Below are 25,000 nucleotides of genomic sequence, written 5' to 3'. Positions count from 1 at the left end.
AGCAGGAGTTGAGTAAGCTGCAGGCAAATCTGACGTTAAAGCCAGCGCAGGTGAATTCCACCGAGAGTTCCTCGTTATTCATTATACACGACATATTTCTACAATCAAACTCGTAGTTCCTTGGAGTGTACGTAAATCTGGGACGGGGTGGTGGGGATGGTAATGAATATTTGCCCCTTCATTGCTGATATACTTACAAGAGTCTACACCACCCCAAACCCCAACATTAGTATAGACTCGTTTATGCAGATGACGTCCGTCAAATCAAATCTGCGTGAAGTTAATGAAAGCAAAAATCTACTTTTGGTGTAGTGTTGTGAGAATATTTGACATCAACAAAACATCTGTTTATTCTTTAATTATAAAATACATCCAAGAATTTCAGTGCTTCAGTATAAAATCTAATGATATTCAATACTTTAATCGATATTTTGGAAATTTTAGTATGTTATTTTTTTTTTATATTCAAAACCAGGATATCTCATGATGTTCTGCATTCAGGACATTTTACTTGTTTATTCCAACAAGTATTCAGTATCTTTCTTGAAATAATGAGATTAGTAAATGTGCATTTTTGATAACTTATAATAATAAAAAGAGTAGTGTTTAATGCATGAGATGTTAAACGGACACATACGGTAATGCAAAAAAAAAAAAAACCCTTAATAAGAATCTGTCCAGAAGGAAGCTGTTAATATTCAAGATACGTAGCCAGGTAATCAATTTACATATCACGTTAATTTGGACAGCATGTAAATGTTAAAACTTTAAGGGTGCTTTCACACCTTTTTATCAGTTTTGGTTCCTTTTCACACCACACCGATCGTTCTGTTCCGCACCAGTTGACCCACTACGGCAGCTGGTTTAGTCCAAAATGCAAAATACTTTTTGCAGTCAGGTCTATTCGATCTCGGACCGTGTTCTCACCACAGACGAACCGTACCAGAGTTCGTTTGAAAGCGTACCGAGACCACCTCTTCAAGGAGGTCTCGGTACGCTGTTTGGTCTGCTTTTTGTGCGCACCAGAGTTCGATTGCTGCATTCTCACCGGCCCAAACGAACCGCACCAAATGAGCAATCGAACTCCGGTTCGATTCAACCAAACTAAACAAGGCAGGTGTGAAAGCACCCTAATAAGGAAGCGTGGACAAGTGTCATCAAATGACAAATGTGATAAATGTCACACTCGTATTTAAGAAAATGCAGTTCTTTGGTGAATTTAATGTTTTCTTGACCTGTTTCTTTATATATATATATATATATATATACATATATATATATATATATATATATATATATATATATAGTTTTCTAATAGATATTTCTGTTTAACTAGCCTCTATTGTGTTTATAAAAAATTCTGTGTTTTTAAGTGGAGAAATTGTTTGTTTGTTTGTTTGTTCCCCCCCCCCCCCAGTTTTAATAGTTCTTGTTTGTACACACTTAAAGGCAAATACCCCACAATTGGTAAATTGTTACATTTCATTACATTTCATCCAGAATCCTAAAGAAGATTATGACTAAATAAATAAGATTTTATTAACATCCATCCATCCATCTTCTGCCGCTTATCCGGGGCCGGATCGCGGGGGCAGCAGTCTAAGCAGGGATGCCCAGACTTCCCTCGCCCCAGACACTTCCTCCAGCTCTTACGGGGGAATACAGAGGCGTTCCCAGGCCAGCCGAGAGACATAGTCCCTCCAGCGTGTCCTGGGTCTTCCCCTTGGCCTCCTCCCGGTCGGACATCATAAACGTAATCAAGTTATTTCGGCTCAATTTGTTTGTCAAAACTTGAGCGAAAAATAATCCATTTTACCCAACAGACATTAAAACATCTGCAGACGTCTACGTTTATCTCCTGTTTGAACCTGGATCGATCTTATTCCAATGTATATGCCATACAGGAAGCATTTTAATATATTGTGCCTTCCAGGTACAAGTACGAGAAACTGCAGAAGCGAATAAAGACTCACACTTTTGCTGACATTGACATTTTTTTAAACAGACCATCGGGTCATTCGGGACACGACACCAATTCCACACATATTTATTATATCGTGTGTATTCTATTGTGTCTATTGTATTCATTTTCTCTCATTTTCCACCGCTATAATGTCGTAATAAGACAATTTTTTATAAATATCTATTAATATGAGGGGGGGGGGGCACGGTGGCTGAGTGGTTAGCACGTTCGCCTCACACCTGCAGTGTTGGGGGATCGATTCTCGCCTCCGCCTTGTGTGTGTGGAGTTTGAATGTTCTCCCCGTGCCTCGGGGGTTTCCTCCGGGTACTCCGGTTTCCTCCCCCCCGGTCCAAAGACATGCATGGTAGGTTGATTGGCATCTCTAGAAAATTGTCCGGAGTGTGTGAGTGTGTGAGTGAATGAGAGTGTGTGTGTGCCCTGCGATGGGTTGGCATTCCGTCCAGGGTGTATCCTGCCTCGATGCCCGATGACGCCTGAGATCCCCGTGACCCGAGAAGTTCGGATAAGAAGTAGAAAATGAAAATGATGAAAATAATTGCACGTGTACATCAAATAAGAGAAAATGAAACGGACACAGACGTGTATAGAGAAAGATACAACTAAGCTCAACTTCAACAAATACTCAAGATTTGGGGAAATATAAAGGAAGACATGCACAAGAGTTACAATAACATTTATTACTGCTCCTAGTTCAAAACCTAGACTGGAAAAATATGATCCGTGAAGACATTGTTTTTCCCTTTTTTTTGTCTTTCGTGAATATTTTATAACCATACAGCAGGGTGCCTGCACAACAGTTGCCTCTGATGTTGCATGAGAAAAATCTAGAAAAGCCTTTGAAGAGGAGTTTAAGGCAGAAATTTTAGATGAGTAAACAGCAGATCTGAATCTGCACTTGTCTGCTGCTGAGATGTGAATATGTATAACGCTGAGCTTTAAACGTTCGTTTTAACCATCAATTAAACAATCACAGTGGGGTTTTCTTTCTGTAGCGGAAAACTGTTAGGAAACACCGGACGTGGAGACTCCTACCATAAAGATAAGAAGAAGAAAAAAAGATAGAAAAGTGATTGTATCAAAAAAAAAAAAAACCGGATGTGCATCTGTATGTTATAAATGTAATAAATGTAATGGAAATGTAAATATTTATTACAAAAAAAAATTGGTCACTCTCACACACTCACACACACTCACACACACCCACACACACCCACACACACTCACACACACTCACAATCTAATCTGTATCATCTAATTAACTCACAATCATTATTAAATATTGTATACAAAACATTTTTTCTCCCTCTTCACCTTTCGGCCATTTTCTCTTCCGATAAAGAAACTCTTAATCCTCTGAAAAGTCCTCCTCACGATTCCTAACACTTTCTGACCTTATGAGCTCTTGTAAGGATTAAGATGCTTTATGAAGATCTTCTCTTTAATTTTAAGGGGAAAGAATTTCTAAGAATTTTCTTCGAATTATTTCACAAGGAGAAATTCTTTGTACAAAGAAGTTTCATGAACGAGGCCTGGTCCTTATGCTTCACTAATTACCTTCCCTATTTATACCCGATGTGTGTCTGCACCTATCTGTCTGTCTGTCTGTCTGTCTGTCTCTCTAACTGTCTCACTCTCTCTCATTTCTCTGTGTGTCTGTGGCGCTTGTTTTGTCTGTCATTTCTTATCCGTTTTCTTTCAGTTTTATGTTTTCCTTTTTTTTTAATATCTTGTGTATTTTATTTGACTGTTTTTTCCCCTGGGGGCGGCACGGTGGCTTAGTGGTTAGCACATTCCCCTCACACCTCCAGGGTTGGGGGTTTGATTCCCACCTCCACCTTGTGTGTGTGGAGTTTGCATGTTATCCCCGTCCCTCGGAGGTTTCCTCCGGATACTCCGGTTTCCTCCCCGGTACAAAGCCATGCATGGTAGGTTGATTGGCATCTCTGGAAAATTGTCCTTAGTGTGTGAGTGAATGAGAGTGTGTGTGTGCCCAGCGATGGGTTGGCACTCCGTCCAGGGTGTATCCTGCCTCGATGCCCAATGACACCTGAGATAGGCACAGGCTCCCCGTGACCCGAGAGGTTCGGATAAGCGGAAGAAAATGAATGAATGAATGAATGAATGAATGAATGAATGTTTTTTCCCCTATTGTTTCCTTGGGATTTTTTATAAAAAAAAATTTATTAATAAAACCCCTGTCTGTCTATCCCTGCATTTGGCTCTCTTTTTGTCCCCACCAGAGACAACCGTTTTCTGACAGTCAGAGCAATGGCTATAACAGAATAAACAAATGAGCTTCTAGAAAATCAGAATTTAATATCTCTATGGAACTTTGTGTGTTGATCAAGATTTTAATCGCTCTGGAAATCTATGTGATCAACTGGTTTACATTTGAGTTGATCTAGACAAAACGTTCACCAAATATTGTGTCTAAAATCGAGATTTGTCTTGCTTTTCTTAAGCGTCGATTGTTACAGCAAACTCTTTGTCCTTGACTGACTCCGGTGTTTGTTCGGTGTCTCGTTCGTGCTCTTCGTTATCATTCAGGAGCTTCCTGCTTCATGAAAGACATGTCATTATTCTGTCAGCAAACATGACTTTAATCAAAAGAACTGCGATGTTGACCTCTGGGCTAATTGGAAAATATAATTTCACTTCAAAAAGACTCCTGATCTGAACCATTAGACATCAAACATCATATATTATTGTAGCGTGCCTTGTTAGAACAATCGAGGACTTGCTTATTGAATGCGGGAGAAGAAAATGATTCAGGATATGGGTGTGAGGTAGAAAGTGATCATTATATACATGAAAAATGTCTAGTACATTGTCTAAGGACACGTTGTCCTTGATGTGATACTCGGTCAAGTCTTGCGTATAAGCCACGCCCAGAAATGTCTAGTTCTACAGTATAAAATTCCTTGCTTAAAGGTGGGGTCTCCATTGTTTGAAAGCCAATGTTGACATTTGAAATCACCAGAACAAACATGCCCCTAACCCGAATGGGTCCCACCCCTGTTTTGATAGCCCCACCCCACACATACACCAGACAAGTATAACCCACATTTAACCCAGACAAGTATTATGGTGGAACCTGCTGGGGCAGCTGACCGAGGGTATATTTTTATCAATAAATGAACACAACGAGTAATACTATGGTAATACAAATGTGTTTTTGTAGTACTGTGTGTTGTACCGTGAAAGTTTCATCTCCGTTTCGTGCGGAAGACGTTCAGTTCTCTCCAGCGCTGGAAAGCTGATCCTATATTAACACGTCCTACTTCTTGTCCTTATCGTAAGTCTTTCTTCGCTTTCTTTCTTTGTTTTTATCCTCCATGTCAATGTTAAAACCGCTTTCTGCTAACGTCACACATGCGCACTGAACACTCGCTCCACACATATTGACAAGACACGCCCCTTTCTGTTCATTGGCTACACGTTAGTTTTGTTTTTGTCTTGTTTGGCGGCCCAACGCAGTTTTCTGAAACATTTTTCAAACAACGGAGACCGCACCTTTAAGCAACTAACATGTCATTAACATTAAGAAACAAATGCCTTGTTTTTCAAATATGAATTTTATTGCATAACTTCCATGTCCTGATTTGAGCTGTATTTTTTTGTGTGTCACATTATTGAGTAAAGTTTAAGTATTATTTCTAAAAACTTGATCAAAGGTTCGGTGCAATAATAAATCAGAGATAAGTAGCCGATAAGAAGCTTCCTTTCATATTGCTTTCTTTTCCATGCAGGACCACAGATCCTGAAAAATGACACTTCCAGGACCTTTGTCTCTTCTCTAATTAATGTGCTTTCAAAGCACATTCTTATTCTCTTGCATACTTATTATTATTATTATTATTATTATTATTATTATTATTATTATTATTATTATTATTATTATTATGATTATTATTATTATTATTATTATTATTATTATTATTACGGACACTTTTTCGGCACGTAACTTGTCCCGCAGCTTTTGTCCTAGACCCATAAATGAGGTGTCAAATCGACCGGCTCATTGAGGAGAGGTGAGGCTATGTATTTTATAAGTGATCCGACCAACGATGTTCGCACAGCGGACGAAAAAGCGGCCAAAAAAGACCCATAGAAATGAATGGGAAATTCCTAAAATTCAAGAGAAATCAAGAAAATTTAGCACAACATGGACATGTCATATATCAAAACACTAAGCAAGATGAGGGTAACTGACGTCATGCGTAGCCCCGCCCCCAAAATTAGCGCAATCAAAAATTTAGCACAACATGGACATGTGACATATCAAAACACTCAGCACGATGAGGGGAACTTGCCACGTGCAAGCACATTCACATTTTCTTTAGGAAATGTACCGTTCTAGTTACAGCTACAGTCCCGAGTGCTATGATTAGACAGCTATTGTATTTGAGCTTTTAAGTGAAATGTAGCTCAGTTAAGTAAAAAAAAAGAAAAAGAAAAAAGAAATCATCTGTTGATTGTTTTGCACTCAAGAGTTGCTAACAAAGTTTTGCTTTTCAGTGGGTTACGTTTTCCTCCAAGTCTGATTTTCTTTCTTTCTGGCTTGGAATCTTCTCTGTACTAATCAACCCAAAGGGGATAAATAAAATGGAAAATCTATAGAAATGTATAATCTGCAAACTCTCTCCTGTCTGATATTATTTAACAACTCTATGTGTTTTCTATAACAGTTCTAAATATTCTTGCAGCTCTAATTATAAAGCACTGATATGGATGTTAGTTTTTGTCTAAAGATAGGATCGTTGTAGACACGTTGTTCTAAGGACGTTGTGCAAGCCTTTATAACTTTATGACTTTATAACCGCATGACCCCCGATCGAAAAGAGTAAGCAAACATTTTAGATTTTAGAGTAAGCAAACATTTTAGAAACTTTTAGATAACATTTTTCCGCCAATGTTCATTTATATTTGAGGAACTTGACTCAATAGGCTGTAATTGACATAAGATTCAGGTCAAGAATTATTCTTTAGAATAATAATTGTGAAGTACGATCGATTCTCCAATTCTTCAAACTTTTTGCTGTCACAAAACAAGGTGCCTAAACTTTTGCACACACCTGTACATTATCTAGAATATTAAATAAGGGTGGAAAAAAATTGAGTTAGTAATTAAGGTCATAGCTGGCTGTAAATTAGTTGTTGTAAGATTTAGTTTGGGTGTTGTAATGTATTTTTTAATGAGAAATTGATATAAAATGGATGGGGGTGCAAACTTTTGCACACCACGCTTGCACAAGTTTTGAGCTTTGTAGGCATTACAGAAATAAGTCTGAATGTTATGATTTAAGAGACTTTAGTAGCAAGCTGACTTTTTTCAAATAGATCATAAAAATATTTATCAATATTAAAGTTTGCATATAAGTTCAAAGTTAACAGATTTTAATATTAAATGAAAATCCTAGCTTGTCGAGCCGATAAAGAGGCATCACAAAAAAACACCCAACATAAACCATGCAGCCAGATTTATCCTTTAAATATTGAAAGATATGTTTTACATAAGAGATGCTTTGGAGATAGACGGAGTGGTTCGGTATCAGGTGCAGTCTGGATGCAGAGCTCAAGAGTGACAGCAGGGAATCGCCTTGAAATCCCAGATAAGCCGAACTGCAGCTTCACAAAGCTGAGAGAGATGGAGAGAGAGTGAGAGGGAGGGAGGATGTGCGGAAAAGCGACACACCATCTGCTGCTGTGGAACGACGGCACCCGAGGCACCAAACCCAACCCCAAAACAGCAAGATTATTCTCAAGATCCGTGACCACTGGGGTATTCCTACAATATCATATACCCTCTGGGATAAAGAGGCTAAACATATTTATGGGGCTGTTTCAAACCTTCTTAGATTGATAACTAAGGAGTAAAAAAACTTCAGGATGTCTGAGTTACTGTTAAGTGTTTTATTCCTCCTACACCACAACAATATATTAATTTTTTATTAATGACATTATGGGGGTGGTTAACACGTTCACCTCACACCGCCAGGGTCGGGGTTCGATTCCCGCCTCCACCTTGTGTGTGTGGAGTTTGCATGTTTTTCCCCATGCCTCGGGGGTTTCCTCCGGGTACTCCGGTTTCCTCCCCCGGTGCATGGTAGGTTGATTGGCAACTCTAGAAAATTGTCCGTAGTGTGTGTGTGGTGTGTGTGTGTGCCCTGTGATGGGTGGGCTCTCCATCCAGGGTGTATCCTTCCTTGATGCTCCCCGTGACCCGAGGTAGTTCGGATAAGTGGTAGAAATTGAATGAATGAATTTATACTTTTATCCATTTATAGCTACATTTAATGTTCCACAAAACACAGCTCACATAAAGTATAATATAATATAAAAATGTATTTAAATGTTTTATTTTTGGTCTTCGATCTTTTATGTATTCAATCCAATCGTTTGTAAATGATCGGGTTCTACTGAAAAGATAACGTATTATAACGTCGTATGCTGAGGTAGTCATGTTCCTTCGTATACTATCATTTCAGAAGATACCAATAAATTCTAATTAATACCCTTAAGACGATAAAAGACGTTAAACCACCCAAAAAGACGTTAAACCACCCATAGAAGTTTATTTATTTAGTTATTTCACATTAAAGCAGTTTTTGGAGCAATAGAGTGAAGATCTTACTGATGCGTTGCACATCAGAAATCAGAATCAGAAACGTGACACATCTCCAAAGTCAGCACTACTTACGAGGGAGGGGACACAAGTCGAAGTTTGAAGAAGACCTGATTGTTCTTAGCTGTGTGATTTCTCTGTAAAAAAAAAAAAAAAAAAAGCTTTACCAAACATGAAAGAATCCAATTTCCATCAAGGTAATCTGACTCACAGTCAGAAATAGCTTAAAATGAGAGAATGAATGAGCGTCTGGTCTACAGAAGGATATGTTTAATCAGCAAAACAAGGCCAGGAAATTGGGTTTGAAAAAGAAAATTAATTTAAATCATTTTTTTATAAATCTATTTTGATATATAATTCATTACAGTTACTTCAGTTTCCTTCAGAGTTACCTTCAGTTAGTGATCCTTATTCAAGCCTTTATACCTGTGTGACTAATCACGGATCATTAATAATCTCTAAGATGCGATCACTAAACAGCATTTTCAGCAACCTTGATCGATGATTATCATTATTCCCAACTAATCAATCACTGATCATAATTATTCCCAAAGAGCCAATCACTGATCATCATTATACCAAATTAACCACTCACCGATCATCATTAATCCCCAAGGACCAATCTCTAGTCTTCATTATTCCCAGAGAACCATTCACTCATCAGCATTCTCCCAACTAGCCAATCACTGATCATCATTAATTCCCACTGAACCAATCACTAATCCCCATTAAATTAAGCCCCAAGGATCAATCAGCGGTTTCCATTTTTTCCAAAGAACCAATCACTGATCACTGACGGCCAGGTCCTTGTGTCATGTATTCTATTGTGCCATCTATTTCTATATGCGATTATTTTTAACCATAGAGTCTTCAAAGACACATCGCGTAACACATGACGATTCGACCATTATGACGTCATCCGGTCAGTTCTGAATAAGCACTTACTTATCCCCTGAAAAGAGTTGGCATCAGTAGTTGGATTAAAAATAAAATCCTCCCAATCTGGCAACCTGTTTTATAGCCAATAGCGCGCAGGAGCAGGAGGAGCGCTTATAGCGGTGAGATTTAAACGGTTGCCATAGCGATGCGCGGTGCAGCCCGTCGCGCGCTCTGACCCGAGCGGTGCCGCCGATCCCGGGTCCGAGTGCTCAGGGATGATCCGCGTGCAGGGTGGCCGTGCAGGGTGAAGCGCAGGATGCCTGGTCTGGAACTCTTGCTGATTGTAGCCGTGTGTCTGGTTACTGTACAGGAGTGCAGGAGTTACAGCGCAGCGCGTGAGAAACGCTGGACCGGAGCTGAGACCGAGAAGCGAGGAGTGTGAGTGCTGCTCTTCATTCCAACCACTCGGTGAAGCGCGAGGTGGGCTTGAGAAGTGGAATTGGTGCATGCAGTTAGTTCTGAGCTCACTGCTGCAAAGTGGATTATTGTCCTTTTTCGGAGAAAATCTGCCCCTTGTTTTATAAATAATCTAATGACAGGTTTGTTTGTGGTTATCAATGATGATGATGATTATGATGATGGTGATGATGATGATGATGATGATGGTGATGGTGTAACGAAATTAACGATACTAAAGACGTTAAAAGGTTGGGGATTATGACTGTTATTAACACAATAGTAATAAGTTGGTATCTGATGATGATGGTGGTGATGATGATGATGATGGTGATGATGATGATGCTACAGATGTAAAATGACAAGAATGGAGATTATGATCAATTAGAATCAGGATCATTGTGTTAGTCAGTTTGCTATTTGGTTTGCTGCTGCTGCTGCTGCTGCTGCTGCTGCTGACGATGATGATGATGATGATGGTGCTGGTGGTGCTGGTGGTGGTGCTGGTGGTGGTGAAGGTGCAGGTGGTCAGCAAAGTAACGATAATGAAGACATCGAAAGGTTTTCGTAGAAATGCAGTTTAGTTTTAATCATATTGACCAGAAAAGTGACTATGATTATTATTGAGATATTAGTGATAATGTGAGGATACTTGATGCTGCTGCTGCTGCTGCTGCTGCTGATGATGATGATGATGATGATGATGATGATGCTACAGATGACGAGAATGCCGATTGTGCTTATAATAATCAGGATCATTTTAGAGGTCAATTTGTTATTAAGTGATGATGGCATGATGATAGTGGTGATGATGATGATGATGATGATGATGATGATGATGTTTATGATGGTGATAATGAAGATGCCACAGATGTAAAATGACATTGAATGCTGATTGTGTTCATAATCAGGACCATTATAGTGGTCGGTTTGTTATTTAGTTATGATGATGATGATGATGATGATGATGATGATGATGATGATGATGATGATGATGATGAGGTTGATCGTGATGCTACAGGTGTAAATATGACAAGAATGGTTATTATGATCATCAAAATCAGAATCATCATGATGGTCAGTTTGGTGGTTGTTTTTAGTTGATGATATTGATGATGATGATGATGATTAGAAAATAAGCTTTGATGAGAATGCTGATTGTGATGACTGTTATTAAGATCACTGTGATAATTAGTAGCCTGAGTGTGCTGTTTGATTTTGATGATGATGATGATGATGATGATGATGATGATGATGATTGCACAGAAGGAAGGCTTTTTTGATAAAAGGGAGATGATAGGTATAATAAGGATGAAGGTAAAATGCTTATTATTATTATTATTATTATTATTATTATTATTATTATTATTATTATTATTATTATTATTATTTAGTAAACCAACCAACCCCCAACCCTTAAAACCCTGTTTTGTTTTTTTTAAAAATATGACTCATCTTTACCCTTAATGAAAGGGAAAAGGCCAGGGCATAATTAACATGACCCAGACATCCAGCACACATAGCCATATTGTCATACACACTGTGCACATGCTGTGTCTCGCCAATCCTCGCACATCACACGCCAGCCACGTGTCTAGCACACGTTTCCTCCATCTGGTACTTACCACTGAGATGACACAACATCCAACTAAAGCCACTATCACAGCAAATAATCTCCTGTATGGAGGACATCAGCACAAGGGCTGGGAAGAAAAGCTTATTATGGACAGTAGAAATCCATTCTCACCTTGCTGTGGTGTCACAGTCAGTCTGGATCAGTCGGATAAAGAATCAAACATGAAATGATGAGGTATAGTGCGTGGGAATGGTACAGTGTACCTTTTTCATCAATTGTTAGGTGTAGTATAACGGAATGTTAAAAACCAGCACACATAATGCATAACAAGTACTTTAAAGGCTGGTTCTTATCTCAGCAGGATTACAAGACAAACCGAAATTCACAATGTCCAATAAAGTAAATCAATAAGCTGCTACAGGAAGAATTGAATTTCCAATTGAAAGAAAAATACTTTTTAAACATTTCATAGCTTTTTAATGCTGTAGAACTTCCACCTTTATTGGCTATAAACGGTCCTTTATACTTATTTAAAGTACATGATTTGTCTTAAATAATATACTAAATTGAAAGAATCACATTCTGAATCACTGAATCACAATCTGAATAACTGAATCACATTCTGAGTCACTGAATCACTGAATCGTAGTCTGAATCACTAAATCACATTCCGAGTCACTGAATCACTAAATTACAATCTGAATCACTGAATCACATTCTGAGTCACTGAATCACAGTCTTAATCACTGAATCATTTCTGATTCACTGAATCACCGAATCCTAGTCTGAATCACTGAATTACATTCTAGATTACTGAATAAACTTTGAATCACTGAATCACAATCTGAATCACTGAATCACATTCTGAGTCACTGAATCACAGAATCATAGACTGAATCACTAAATCCCATTCTGAGTCACTGAATCACTAAATTACAATCTGAATCACTGAATCACATTCTGAGTCACTGAATCACAGTCTTAATCTCTGAATCATTTCTGATTCACTGAATCACTGAATCCTAGTCTGAATCACTGAATTACATTCTAGATCACTGAATAAATCTTTGAATCACTGAATCACATTCTGAATCACCGACTCACATTCCGATTATCATTTTTTGTTCTAGCCCTTTGGCGAAGAAGCCTCCAGATGTGACCAAATCCAGGAAGGTGAAAACAGAGCAGCTACTCAGAGTGGATGATCATGACTTCACCATGAGACCAGCATTCGGAGGTGAACCCATAACCCCAAACCAAATATTTACTATATTATGTAAAGCAATTTTGTACATCATAATTTATCCTAACTAAATAGGTACCTGGAAATATTAGTTGCAAGCCCTCGAATTGTACTCGAATTATTTACCCTCACTCTATATATTTCTCCCAATTATTTCCAATTGCATCAATACTGTACTTATCTCGAGCTCCTGCACACAGCATACACTCTCAAAGGGACAATTTTATGCTGTATGTTCTGCTTTACCACGGTGATCTGGGAAAGCAGGCCACAGACACATGGAGGGTCAGTAAGACCAACAACAGGTGGAACTATAATGTGTCTATTCATCGAGAATGTCCATCTCAGCAACAACGGTTGCGTAGTACTGTCGCATATTATATTGCATGTCCTTCAGTGTGTCATTCAACACTGACCGCGTTGGGGAGGTTTTCAGCTGTAGAATTCGGCAGCTGCGTGCTAGAAGGTCCTGGAAACACATAGAGCATTGAATTGGCGGTCTGTTTGCAAACAGATTGACTCTGCTGGCAGCTATTAAGGACAGAAGGTGTGCGTCTGCCCACTTCCAGAGCTTGTTCACCCAATTTAAACTTTAATCACAATTGCAATTTTGCTGCCCTTTTGGTGGATGATGTAAAATACCACCATGGTGTTGGTGTCACACTAATACAGAATGTGCAAACCTTTTAAAAAAGTTACATCAATATACATACAGCTTTTATTTATTAAATAACTTCAAGTGAACATAAAATGTCTACATACCCCCGATACAATAATAGCATTTAATAATGTCAAAAATTAAACATAGATCTATTAGTGCTTGTTGTAGTTCCTACTTTTAACCACTAGGAGCGGTAATAACTCGTGGATTTCTTTAAACTTGGAAGCTATATACACTATATAGATCTTAAAATTCTGTGATTTTTGGACAAGGTTGCAATTTGGATTTGGGTCAAAGACACGTCATGTGACATCACCACAAAACATATTCAGCCAAATCCCTCTTTAATCCGCATTGCTGTTGTATACACGCTAAAGGGCTGATCAGTCAAATATATTCTCTGACTGCTGCCACAACATGACAAAAGAGCTTATGTTTATATTCCTATTGGCTCAGCAGCTATGACATCATCAAACTCCTTTGTTTCCTGGCGTAACAAAAGGTTTGCATTGCTGGATATTAAGAAATTCCCAACAAGTCAAGAACAAGAAGCATCTTCTGTTTCACCCTTTAACATGTTATTAATATAATATTTTTGACATGTAAGTGTTTTGTCACATCTTCCATTTTCCTGAGTTTCCTTTTCATGCATCACCTACAGGGTCAAAATGTGTTTTATTTTCGAAAGGAAAGTACTCCTGATTCTGACAGACACAGAAACCTTTATAATCCAGTTCTTCACTCAGCTGTCTTTTTGATGTTTCTTCACCGCAGCAGTGTGTTACTTGCTTGCGTGTGTGTGATTCTTTCTGACAGTGTGTACCTTGCGGAATAGCATCACCCTCTGCGGGGGTCCACACAGAAGGGGATTAAGATATCCCAAACACTGGAACACATTCATCCAACAATCAGGCTGTCACTAAATTCGCAGATCTGTCACTGGTGTGCTAGTGTTTCCAGCTGAGCATGCTGGGTATTCACGATATGGTTCGATATGATCAGAAGTAAGATAAAAGTGGCGTTTTCCTTTAATGCTATTAAGTTAGATGGGCTATAGAGTATAAAGAGTTTAGCTTGGTGTTGGTAGGAAGTGTCACAGGAGTCTGGGGAGAAGTCAGGAGTAATCTACACCGGGCTACTAATGGTGTTTTAAGGTCATGGATAATCCTCAGACTGAGAAGTTTCATGTAAATCGAGGGCATAACATCACACCATAGCAGTATGGATTTCGTCCTGTCATGGATTACATGCATGTGGGATTAGTGGACATTTTATGTTGGACAGATTATGCTTTACTTGCTGGTGCATGTACATTTATTTATTTATTTATTTATTTATTTATTTATTTATTTATTTATTTATTTGAAATATCAGACGACGCTAAATTACATGTGTCCTTGTAGGCACTCGAACAATAAGAAACAGTTCGTATAGACGTATTGTATAGTGTCAGGCACTGGAGCAAAGAAAAGAAAAAAGACTGCACTTCCTGTTATCTGTGTTGATCATCGGTTCCATGCCATTTATATGGAATATACAGTACATACATTTTTCCTGCACAGACGCTGTGATATACAGGGCTCTCAAGTTTTGAAGACAGGCAAGAGTGACAGCCCATCAGGCAAGAGGGACAGCCCAGACATTTTTAGGGTCATGATTGAGGACAATGTCCCGTCCAGAGACAAGCTGTTTCGTGTTGAGGTTTTGTTCAAACCGACCTTCGAAAATACTCTCGCTAATGAATAATGTTTATTGAATATGTTTTATTTTTCTTGTTGCATTAAATCTTACCAGATGGTGCTATTTTCTGATTGGCTATTGTGTAGCCTCTTTTTTTGATTGGCTGATAAGTGTCAGGCTCGACGCGCCTGATTCCTGCCCGGAAGACAGGAGACAGAGGTGCGGACTGATACATTTTGGGTGTTGCGGCTTATTAAATATATGATAAATAGTCAAAAAGTTTTTCTGCGTGAGAAATACGATGTTTGGCGGGAGAGCGTGAGAAAAGACCCAAATGAGTGACTGTCAGTCTCGATGCGTTACACTTGAAAGCTTTGGATATACATACAGCATGCAGCTGCTAGAAGGGACAGCTAATGTGTGCACTTGTTCCTTGATGATTTTCTTTTCCCCGGTTAAAGATTTAAGCAGCAGCTCTCTGATGAGTTTGCCCATCTGGATGCAATGCTGAACTGCAGCGATGCTCACCACGAGATTGAGCTGTGTGCTAGCCACGTGGATTAGCGCAAGCAGCATTAGCAATTAGCACATGTTCTCCCACTCGAATTAGCCCACAAGGCTGCTCACGGTCTGCTTTAACAGCAACCGAAGTTTAGAGCTGAATGAGATATGGGACAAATATGGGACAAATCCAGCCAAGGGCACTTTCAGACACAGACAGACATGTAGCAGGGAGTTGATTAGTTAGAGCTTATTGATTTCACTCACAAGCTGAGTTCCTGATTAGCCTGATTCGTCTGATATCAAGTCGAAATGGCACACGACGTGGAAAATGAACGGTTTTATGTGTGACTGCTGCCAGATTAGCTCCGATTTCAGGATTATTTGAGTCACTATAAATTTAAAAAAAAAAAACAATGTTCCTTATATATTTTCAGGGCTCTCAAGTTTTGAAGACAGGCAAGTGTGACATCTCCAAGACCCCCCCCCCCCCCCCGCAACCCAACCAAATAAATAAGTAAATAAATAAAATAAAATAAAATAAATAATTCAAAAAAATAATAAAATAATAATAATTGGAGAGTTGTTGTGTTTGGTAAGGATCACTGACCACATTTTACCCAAAACAAAGTATTCGTTTAATTTACATTTATTAATTTGTGTGTGTGTGTGTGTGTGTGTGTGTGTGTGTGTGTGTGTGTGTGTGTGTGTGTGTGTGTGTGAGAGAGAGAGAGAGAGAGAGAGAGAGAGAGAGAGAGAGAGAGATTGATTATGACTAGTGTTGTTTATTGTAAGTGTTTGTTGCCTTTTTGGACTCCTTTATCATTTGTAATGTTGCTCCCATATAAACCAGTTCAGCACAAGCCCAGACATTTTTAGGGTCATGATTAAGGACAATGTCCCGTCCAGAGACAAGCTGTTTCGTGTTGAGGTTTTTGTTCAAACCGACCATCGAAAATACCCTCTGTAATGAATGTTTTTTGTTCATTGGTTGTTGCGTTAAATCTTACCCACATAGTGCTATTTTCTGATTGGCTGTTGTGTAGCATCTTTTTTTTGATTGGCTGATAAGTGTCAGGCTCGACTAAGAACTGAGACGCGCTTGATTCCTGCCCGGTTCCATAGAGACAGCGGTGGATACGTCTTGGCCGCTTCGGCTTATTAAATATATGATAAATAGTCAAAAAGTTTTTCTGTGTGAGAAATACGATGTGTGGCGGGAGAGTGTGAGAAAAGACCCAAATGCATGACTGTCACTCTCGATGCGTGACACTTGACAGCCCTGTATTTTTATCCTTCTCTTAAATCAAAGCTAATAAAGTGCCATTCTCTGGTACTCGATAAGTAAAGACACACTGACTGGTTTTACTTTACTAGCTGGAAAAAACCCAAAACAATACGGTGTTGCGTTAAGAATAGCTTGGTAAGAAGTTATCATTGAATTGTTTAAATAGAACGTACATTTTAAGATTAGACTGAACATATGCTTGAAATAAACTTAATTGTTTGCAAATAGTATGAGAGAGTTTCGAGATTTTCGCTAAGATGAGGTAGAAATTATGCTACGTGTAAATTAGCCGACTTGCTAATTACAGAGCGAAGTTTTTTTCTAGCTAATTGAAGCAAATTCTGATATTGGGGTTTTACTGTTGTATTGTGACTTCTTGTTATTCAGGCACTTTTTCAGAAACACGGGAAGTGAGTGAGAAATACGAGTTCCTAAGTAGTAATTTATGACATTGTTGTGGAAATCGAGAGCGCTCGTCTCATTTCTGACAGGACCCGGTGGCAGCATTACAATGGAGGTGCTGCTATTCCGAGGTAATGAATGTAACCTTAAAGTCGGCCCACTTGTTTCTGTGCCACCTAAAATAGCCCTGGATTCGGTCGTCATGGCTCCGTAGCTGTCGGATCAGGTCGATTTTGCTATTGTTAGCTTGTGGAGCTTGTTGTCATGCAGTTGTTTTCTCGTCTGTCGTGTTCTGTTTTCCAAACTAAGACCAGAACCTTATCACACATACGCTGGATATAGTTAGATGGATATTAGTGAAAGATATGAAAGCTGCACTTCCAGCTGTGTGAACACGGTCTGCTCAAAGTGGCACTGATGTCAAAGATCTAATGGAAGACATCTGAAAAAGCTCAGAATCTGGAGGACACATGGAATTATTCTGTGCTTCAAAATAGACACTTTGGTTACTAAAAGAGGCTTACTGAAGAATTATTATTGCATCCTAACAGTGTGGGATAAAATTACTTAATGAATTAACTGACAAAAGATAGTTATCTATCTATCTATCTATCTATCTATCTATCTATCTATCTATCTATCTATCTATCTATCTATCTATCTATCTATCTATCTATCTATCTATCTGTCTGTCTTTTGGTCTTTCCGTCTGTCTGTCTGTCTGTCTGTCTGTCTGTCTGTCTTTATTTCTGTCTGTCTGTCTGTCTGTCTGTTTGCCTTTCTTTCTTTCTTTCTTTCTTTCTTTCTTTCTTTCTTTCTTTCTTTCTTTCTTTCTTTCTTTCTTTCTTTCTGTCTATCTGGACAATTAACTGCTATCTATCTATCTATCTATCTATCTATCTATCTATCTATCTATCTATCTATCTATCTATCTATCTATCTGTCTGTCTGTCTGTCTGTTTGTCAGTCTGTCTGTCTTTTGGTCTTTCCGTCTGTCTTTCTGTCTGTCTGTCTGTCTGTCTGTCTGTCTGTCTGTCTGTCTGCCTTTCTTTCTTTCTTTCTTTCTTTCTTTCTTTCTTTCTTTCTTTTTGTCTATCTGGTCAATTAACTGCTATCTATCTATCTTTCTATCTATCTATCTATCTATCTATCTATCTATCTATCTATCTATCTATCTATCTATCTATCTATCTGTCTGTCTGTCTGTCTGTCTGTCTGTCTGTCTGTCTGTCAGCCTTTCTTTCTTTCTTTCTTTCTTTCTTTCTTTCATTCTTTCTTTCTTTCTTTCTTTCTTTCTTTCTTTCTTTCTTTCTTTCTTTCTTTCTGTCTATCTGTCTAGTCTATTAACTGCTATCTATCTATCTATCTATCTATCTATCTATCTATCTATCTATCTATCTATCTATCTATCTATCTATCTATCTATCTATCTATCTATCTATCTAGCTATCAATCTATCTATCTATCTATCTATCTATCTATCTATCTATCTATCTATCTATCTATCTATCTATTTGTCTGTCACACATCAGAGGGACAGCTCAGGTTGACAAGGTCAGAGAGCCTAGATTGAGATGGTTATATTGGTAGAAGGATGTTGGAGATGGAGCTGAGGTCAAAAGGACATGAAGGTAATTGGTGTGAGAGTAGAAGATGCTGAGGACAGAGTTAGGTGGATTCTTCTTCTACTTTCAGTGACCCCTAACGGGAAGTATCCCTTCAGCCCTTATTGTAACAGAAAGGACATTTGTGGTTTGCTCTGGATAAATGTCCCACAAGGCTGTTACACACTGCTTTATACAGTCTGGTGGACCAGTGGCCTAAAAACTACACCCAGTTCACGTTTTGGAAAATTTTCTAGCACAAACCCGTGCGATCAATTTTAATCAATGTACACAGTTTGTGGGTTAATGAGCTGTTAGGTAACACTTGGTTTGATGAATATCATGCAAAACTATTGGCACTGTGTGTCAGTTGAATCGGTTGGATAAAAAATGTATGTTTATTCTTTATTTCAGGTCCCGCTATTCCTGTGGGCGTCGACGTCCAGGTCGAAAGCTTGGACAGTATTTCAGAAGTAGATATGGTGAATTCAATCTTTTATTTTATTATCTGTAAATTTAAATAAGTATGTAATAAATTTAGTCAGCATTGTATTTACACTGAAATCCATCTGTGTTTAGTTTATGCCAGATTTGAATTTGCCAGATTTTTTTATTTTTAATAAAATATGGCAGAGATAGGATCTTAGCCCACTAACTTTAAACAGATGCTCTTGCCTTTGGACATTTTATATATAAAAATTACATTTTGATAAACTGGTGCAATTTCAGTTTATTTTGTTATTTTTAAGTTTATTAAGTCTGTATCACCTCAATATACACACGAAAATGGCTCTTGCTAGCAAACATGCCATGCTACATGCTAACAGTATTTAAGTCGTACAGGTTGTTTAGGTGATAAACATTGGTTGAGGTTCAGACTGTGTGGACTAATCGGAGGAGGCTAGGACTTTTGATGAGGATTAAAATAGATATATTTATACAAAATTTTGACAAACTTGTTTATTCTAAAATTAAGAAGAAACCCCATATTTTGCCACATATACATTACAAGCACAGTGAAATTCTTTCTTTATATATCTTAAGTTTGGAGGTTGGGGTCAGAGCAAAGGATCAGACATGATCCAGCGCCACTGGATCAGTGAGGGCTAGGGGCCTTACTCAAGGGCCCAACAGTGGCAGCTTGGCAGTACTGGGGCTTGAACACCGATCTTCCAATCAACAACCCAGAACCTTATTAACTACTTAAGCCACCACTTCCCTATAATTCATCCTTCTATCTGTTCATTATTCATTTAGTTCTTTTGAGGCCTTTTCATACTGTATTTCCTACAACCCCCCCCCCATCCCCCTACACCCCCACCCCCAAATTAATTCATCAACGTTATTCATGAAAATGATGGAATTCATAAATATTGGCACACGTTGGTTGCGAAATATGTCAGATTGAAGCTGCCTGGCTCATTAAGAGTGAGACCATCTGCCAGGAAACACCACGCTTAATTAGAAACGTTGGCTATGACTAAGAAAAGCCCTTCATTTTCCTCCATTTCTTAATCTCTATTGTGCATATATGCATATTTTACATCCATGAATGTGCCTCAGTAAACTAAAATCTCTAAGCATCTGAGCGTAAAGACTCTATGGCTTATATTGCCTAAAAGAAAAGGCTATATAAAATGATTGATATGAATGAGCTTGAGCTGGAGTCAGTGATCAGAATTAGGATTACTGGATGTAAGAGAACTGATCAGATTGTTCTTGGTGCCTGGTACCAGTATCAGGCAATTATTGTGAATTAGAGTCTCTGTCTCATTCACAGCAGCTCTCTGGGAATGTTATATTCAGCGATTCGAATTCCAGCCGAGTGACTGACAGAGCTGCTGTTACAGAAAAAAGCTGTGATCTTACAATATACACAATATACAGTACAACACCTCCATCACCTATTTTACATTTGAACTCCTTTCATGGGGGGCACACCTCCAGGGTCGGGGTTCGATTCCCGCCTCCGCCTTGTGTGTGTGGAGTTTGCATGTTCTCCCCGTGCCTCGGGGGTTTCCTCCGGGTACTCCGGTTTCCTCCCCCATCCAAAGACATGCATGGTATGTTGATTGGCATCTCTGGAAAATTGTCCGTAGTGTGTGAGTGTGTGAGTGAATGAGAGTGTGTGTGTGTGCCCTGTGATGGGTTTGCACTCCGTCCAGGGTGTATCCTGCCTCGATGCCCGATGAGATCGGCGGCTCCCTGTGACCCGAGGTAGTTCAGATAAGCAATAGAAAATGAGTAAGTGAGTGAGTGAGAACTCCTTTCCTGTGAATCCTGTGTGCCATCAAGCGCCATCCTTTAACTGAACATAATTACAGGTCACTAAATGCCAAATATTTATGGTTACGTAACAGGGGGTAAGATCAGGTGGATGATGTACTTTCCAGTGATTTAGAGTAGAGCCCAGAGGATCAAGTGTTATATATATTACACACAATGAAAAAAACAAACAGCTTTACACATTTGTGGGGGGAAAATAAATAAAATAATTTAGCATGCTTAAAATCTGTGTGTGTGTGTGTGTGTGTGTGTGTGTGTGTGTGTGTGTGTGTGTGTGTGTGTGTGTGTGTGTGTGTGTGTGTGTGTGTGTGTGTGTTAATGTGGAGTTCACTTCTGTTTGAGTCTTTGAAAGTACATAATCAACTGATGATGTTTCCGAATTCAATCACACAGAAACGATGTACACACTCTTTTTTTTACATTTGGATATAATTGGATTATATTTCATTCTAATTAGAATTGCTTTAACATATTGCGCTGAATCTGGCAACCATCTTATTAACTAGCTAGTCAGCCCCTCTATTATCCAGTGAAAATGCTCATAGATTAAGCATGTGGCAGCATGATTCCTTCGCCAGTTTGACTCGGTTAGAAGTCTTTGTTGCAGTTCCTATATTAACCACTAGGTGCAGTACAGTAATAACTGCACATTTTGATGCCCGATGACACCTAGATTTTAACTGTGATTGATGAGTTTGTGACGTGGCAGTTTGTAAACTACTGAGCTGATTCTCATTATGCAGGACTTCACCATGACCATATACCTTAGACACTACTGGAAGGACGAGCGCCTGTCCTTTACCAGCACCACGAACAAAAGCATGACTTTTGACGGACGCTTGGTGAAAAAGATCTGGGTCCCTGATGTGTTTTTTGTACACTCGAAGAGATCCTTCATCCACGACACCACCACTGAGAACATCATGCTGAGGGTTTTCCCTGACGGCCATGTTCTCTACAGTCTGAGGTATAGAATTCTTCTCTTTTCATCACAATGAGAGTTAATTTGATCTTTGCTTTTTTTAGTGGACAGAGGATTTTAGAATAAGCCCAATGTTCCCAGGCATGTATTCATTTATGAACTTAAGTTTGAGTTATGAAAATTTAACTAGGTTGCACACACATGGAAATGGGTTGCACAAACATAGATCCTGGAAACGCAGGACCCTGAAACATAGACCCTGGATACCTAGGATCATGGAAACATAGGATCATAGACATATAGGCCCTGGGAACCCATGACTAGGGGAACACAGGATAGGACCCTACAACATAGGACCCTGGGAGCATAGGACCCTGGTAACATAGACCCTGGGAACATAGGACCCTAGGAACATAGACCCTGGGAACATAGGACCCTGGGAACATAGGACCCTGGGAACATAGGACCCTAGGAACATAGACCCTGGGAACATAGACACTGGGAACATAGACCCTGGGAACAAAGACCCTGGGAACATAGGACCATAGGAACCTAGACCCTGGGGACATAGGACCATGGAAGCGTAGTCTCATAGAAACATAAAACCTGGGATCATATGACCCTGGAAACATAGGACCCTGAGAACATAGGACCCTGGGAGCATAGGACCCTGGGAACATAGACCCTGGGAACATAAGACACTAGGAACATAGGACCCTGGGAATATAGGACCCTAGGAACATAGGACCCTAGGAACATAGGACCCTGGGAACATAGACCCTGGGAACATAAGACACTAGGAACATAGGACCCTGGGAATATAGGACCCTAGGAACATAGGACCCTAGGAACATAGACCCTGGGAACATAGGACCCTGGGAACATAGGACACTAGGAACATAGGACCCTGGGAATATAGGACCCTAGGAACATAGGACCCTAGGAACATAGACCCTGGGAACATAGGATCCTGGGAACATAGGACCCTGGGAACATAGGACCCTGGGAACATAGACCCTGGGAACATAGACCCTGGGAACATAGACCCTGGGAACATAGGACCATGGAAGCATAGTCTCATAGAAACATAAAACCTGGGATCATATGACCCTGGAAACATAGGACCCTGGGAACATATGACCCTGAGAACATAGGACCCTGGGAGCATAGGACCCTGGGGACATAGACCCTGGGAACATAGGACCCTGGGAACATAGACCCTGGGAACATAGGACACTAGGAACATAGGACCCTGGGGATATAGGACCCTAGGAACATAGGACCCTAGGAACATAGACCCTGGGAACATAGGACCCTGGGAACATAGGACCCTGGGAACATAGACCCTGGGAACATAGGACCCTAGGAACATAGACCCTGGGGACATAGGACCATGGAAGCATAGTCTCATAGAAACATAAAACCTGGGATCATATGACCCTGGAAACATAGGACCCTGGGAACATATGACCCTGAGAACATAGGACCCTGGGAGCATAGGACCCTGGGAACATAGACCCTGGGAACATAGGACACTAGGAACATAGGACCCTGGGAATATAGGACCCTAGGAACATAGACCCTGGGAACATATGACCCTGGGAACATAGGACCCAGGGAACATAGACCCTGGGAACATAGACACTGGGAACATAGACCCTGGGAACATAGACCCTGGGAACATAGACCCTGGGAACATAGGACCCTAGGAACCTAGACCCTGGGGACATAGGACCATGGAAGCATAGTCTCATAGAAACATAAAACCTGGGATCATATGACCCTGGAAACATAGGACCCTGGGAACATATGACCCTGGAAACATAGGACCCTGGGAACATAGGACCCTGGGGACATAGGACCCTGGGAACATAGGACCCTGGGAACATAGACACTGGGAACATAGACCCTGGGAACATAGACACTGGGAACATAGACCCTGGAAACATAGGACCCTGGGAACATAGGACCCTGGGAACATAGACCCTGGGAACATAGACACTGGGAACATAGACCCTGGGAACATAGACCCTGGGAACATAGGACCCTGGGAACATAGACACTGGGAACATAGACCCTGGGAACATAGGACCCTGGGAACATAGACACGGAATCATTTCCTCATAAGCCTACTTGTTTATTTCTGTCTGTCCTGAAGACTTGCCTGTGTTGCAAAACTTAAAGAAACTTTAAAAAAAGCCTTTACTTTAAAGTGCTGACCCTGACAGAAGTCCACTTTTATCAGTGTTGGTTGTTCATCCTAGTTTCTGCACTGAAATAAATCAACCTTGTGTAAAATTAATAAAAACTGTGTTGGCTTGCTGCAAGAGGGTTTATAAATACAAAATGAAACAATATTACTTGAAACAAGTTGACTTCATTTTTTAGTGTTTTCCGATGTTTATTTTTTTTGCACTGTATTAATAAACAATTTTTTTTAATATACTATACAAATTTACTTTAACGATTTTTCGTAGTGTTGGTAAATTAATGGTGACATATAGGTCGTATCTTCAGAATACGAAATACCTCCAAATGCATCCAAAGCCCATGGACTACTTTTAGAGATATTTGTGGCCTGTGAAAAGGCAACCCATGGCCTACAGCGGTTTTGGTGATATTACCTACGCATGCTGCCTGCATGTACAATGAGGGAGTCGCTTGCAGTGATGGTTTTTTGTTGTGTCTCTTCTGAGGAGAAGGAGGAACTGGGCACAGAGCGACTCGCATGTATTAGGGCCAGTGCTAATTTCAAAGTCAAATATCCGCCTCGTTGCTGCAGGGAAAACGTCAGTCCTGACAGCGTTGGCCTATTTTATTTATGCTGACCGATACAAGGTGGACAGGGCTGACTCAGGAGCGACTCCTCCTACAGAACAGAACAGGAAATAA

At 39.7% G+C, this 25,000-nt stretch overlaps 1 protein-coding gene across 3 annotated transcripts in view; it reads left to right on the top strand.

Annotated features, from left to right (window-relative positions):
• The first annotated feature begins 9,668 nt into the window (after positions 1-9,668).
• The window catches only part of gabrr2a (gamma-aminobutyric acid type A receptor subunit rho2a), a 22,229-nt gene continuing 6,897 nt past the window's right edge, over positions 9,669-25,000 (top strand). The window contains exons 1-4 of one of the 3 annotated variants that reach the window (XM_027159688.2): positions 9,669-9,927; positions 12,652-12,758; positions 19,315-19,382; positions 21,930-22,153. In XM_027159688.2, the coding sequence (XP_027015489.1) occupies positions 9,806-9,927; positions 12,652-12,758; positions 19,315-19,382; positions 21,930-22,153 (521 nt within the window). In that variant the 5' untranslated portion in view covers positions 9,669-9,805. Of the gene's footprint in view, positions 9,970-11,460; positions 11,756-12,651; positions 12,759-19,314; positions 19,383-21,929; positions 22,154-25,000 lie in introns of those variants that run through there. The other 2 variants (XM_027159689.2, XM_047821087.1) reach the window with 2 other exon arrangements.

This window comes from Tachysurus fulvidraco, chromosome 12, assembly GCF_022655615.1.
Source record: "Tachysurus fulvidraco isolate hzauxx_2018 chromosome 12, HZAU_PFXX_2.0, whole genome shotgun sequence".
Taxonomy (NCBI): Eukaryota; Metazoa; Chordata; class Actinopteri; order Siluriformes; family Bagridae; genus Tachysurus; species Tachysurus fulvidraco.
The sequence above is the reverse complement of the archived record's forward strand: the minus strand, read 5'-3'. Positions and strand labels throughout refer to the sequence as shown.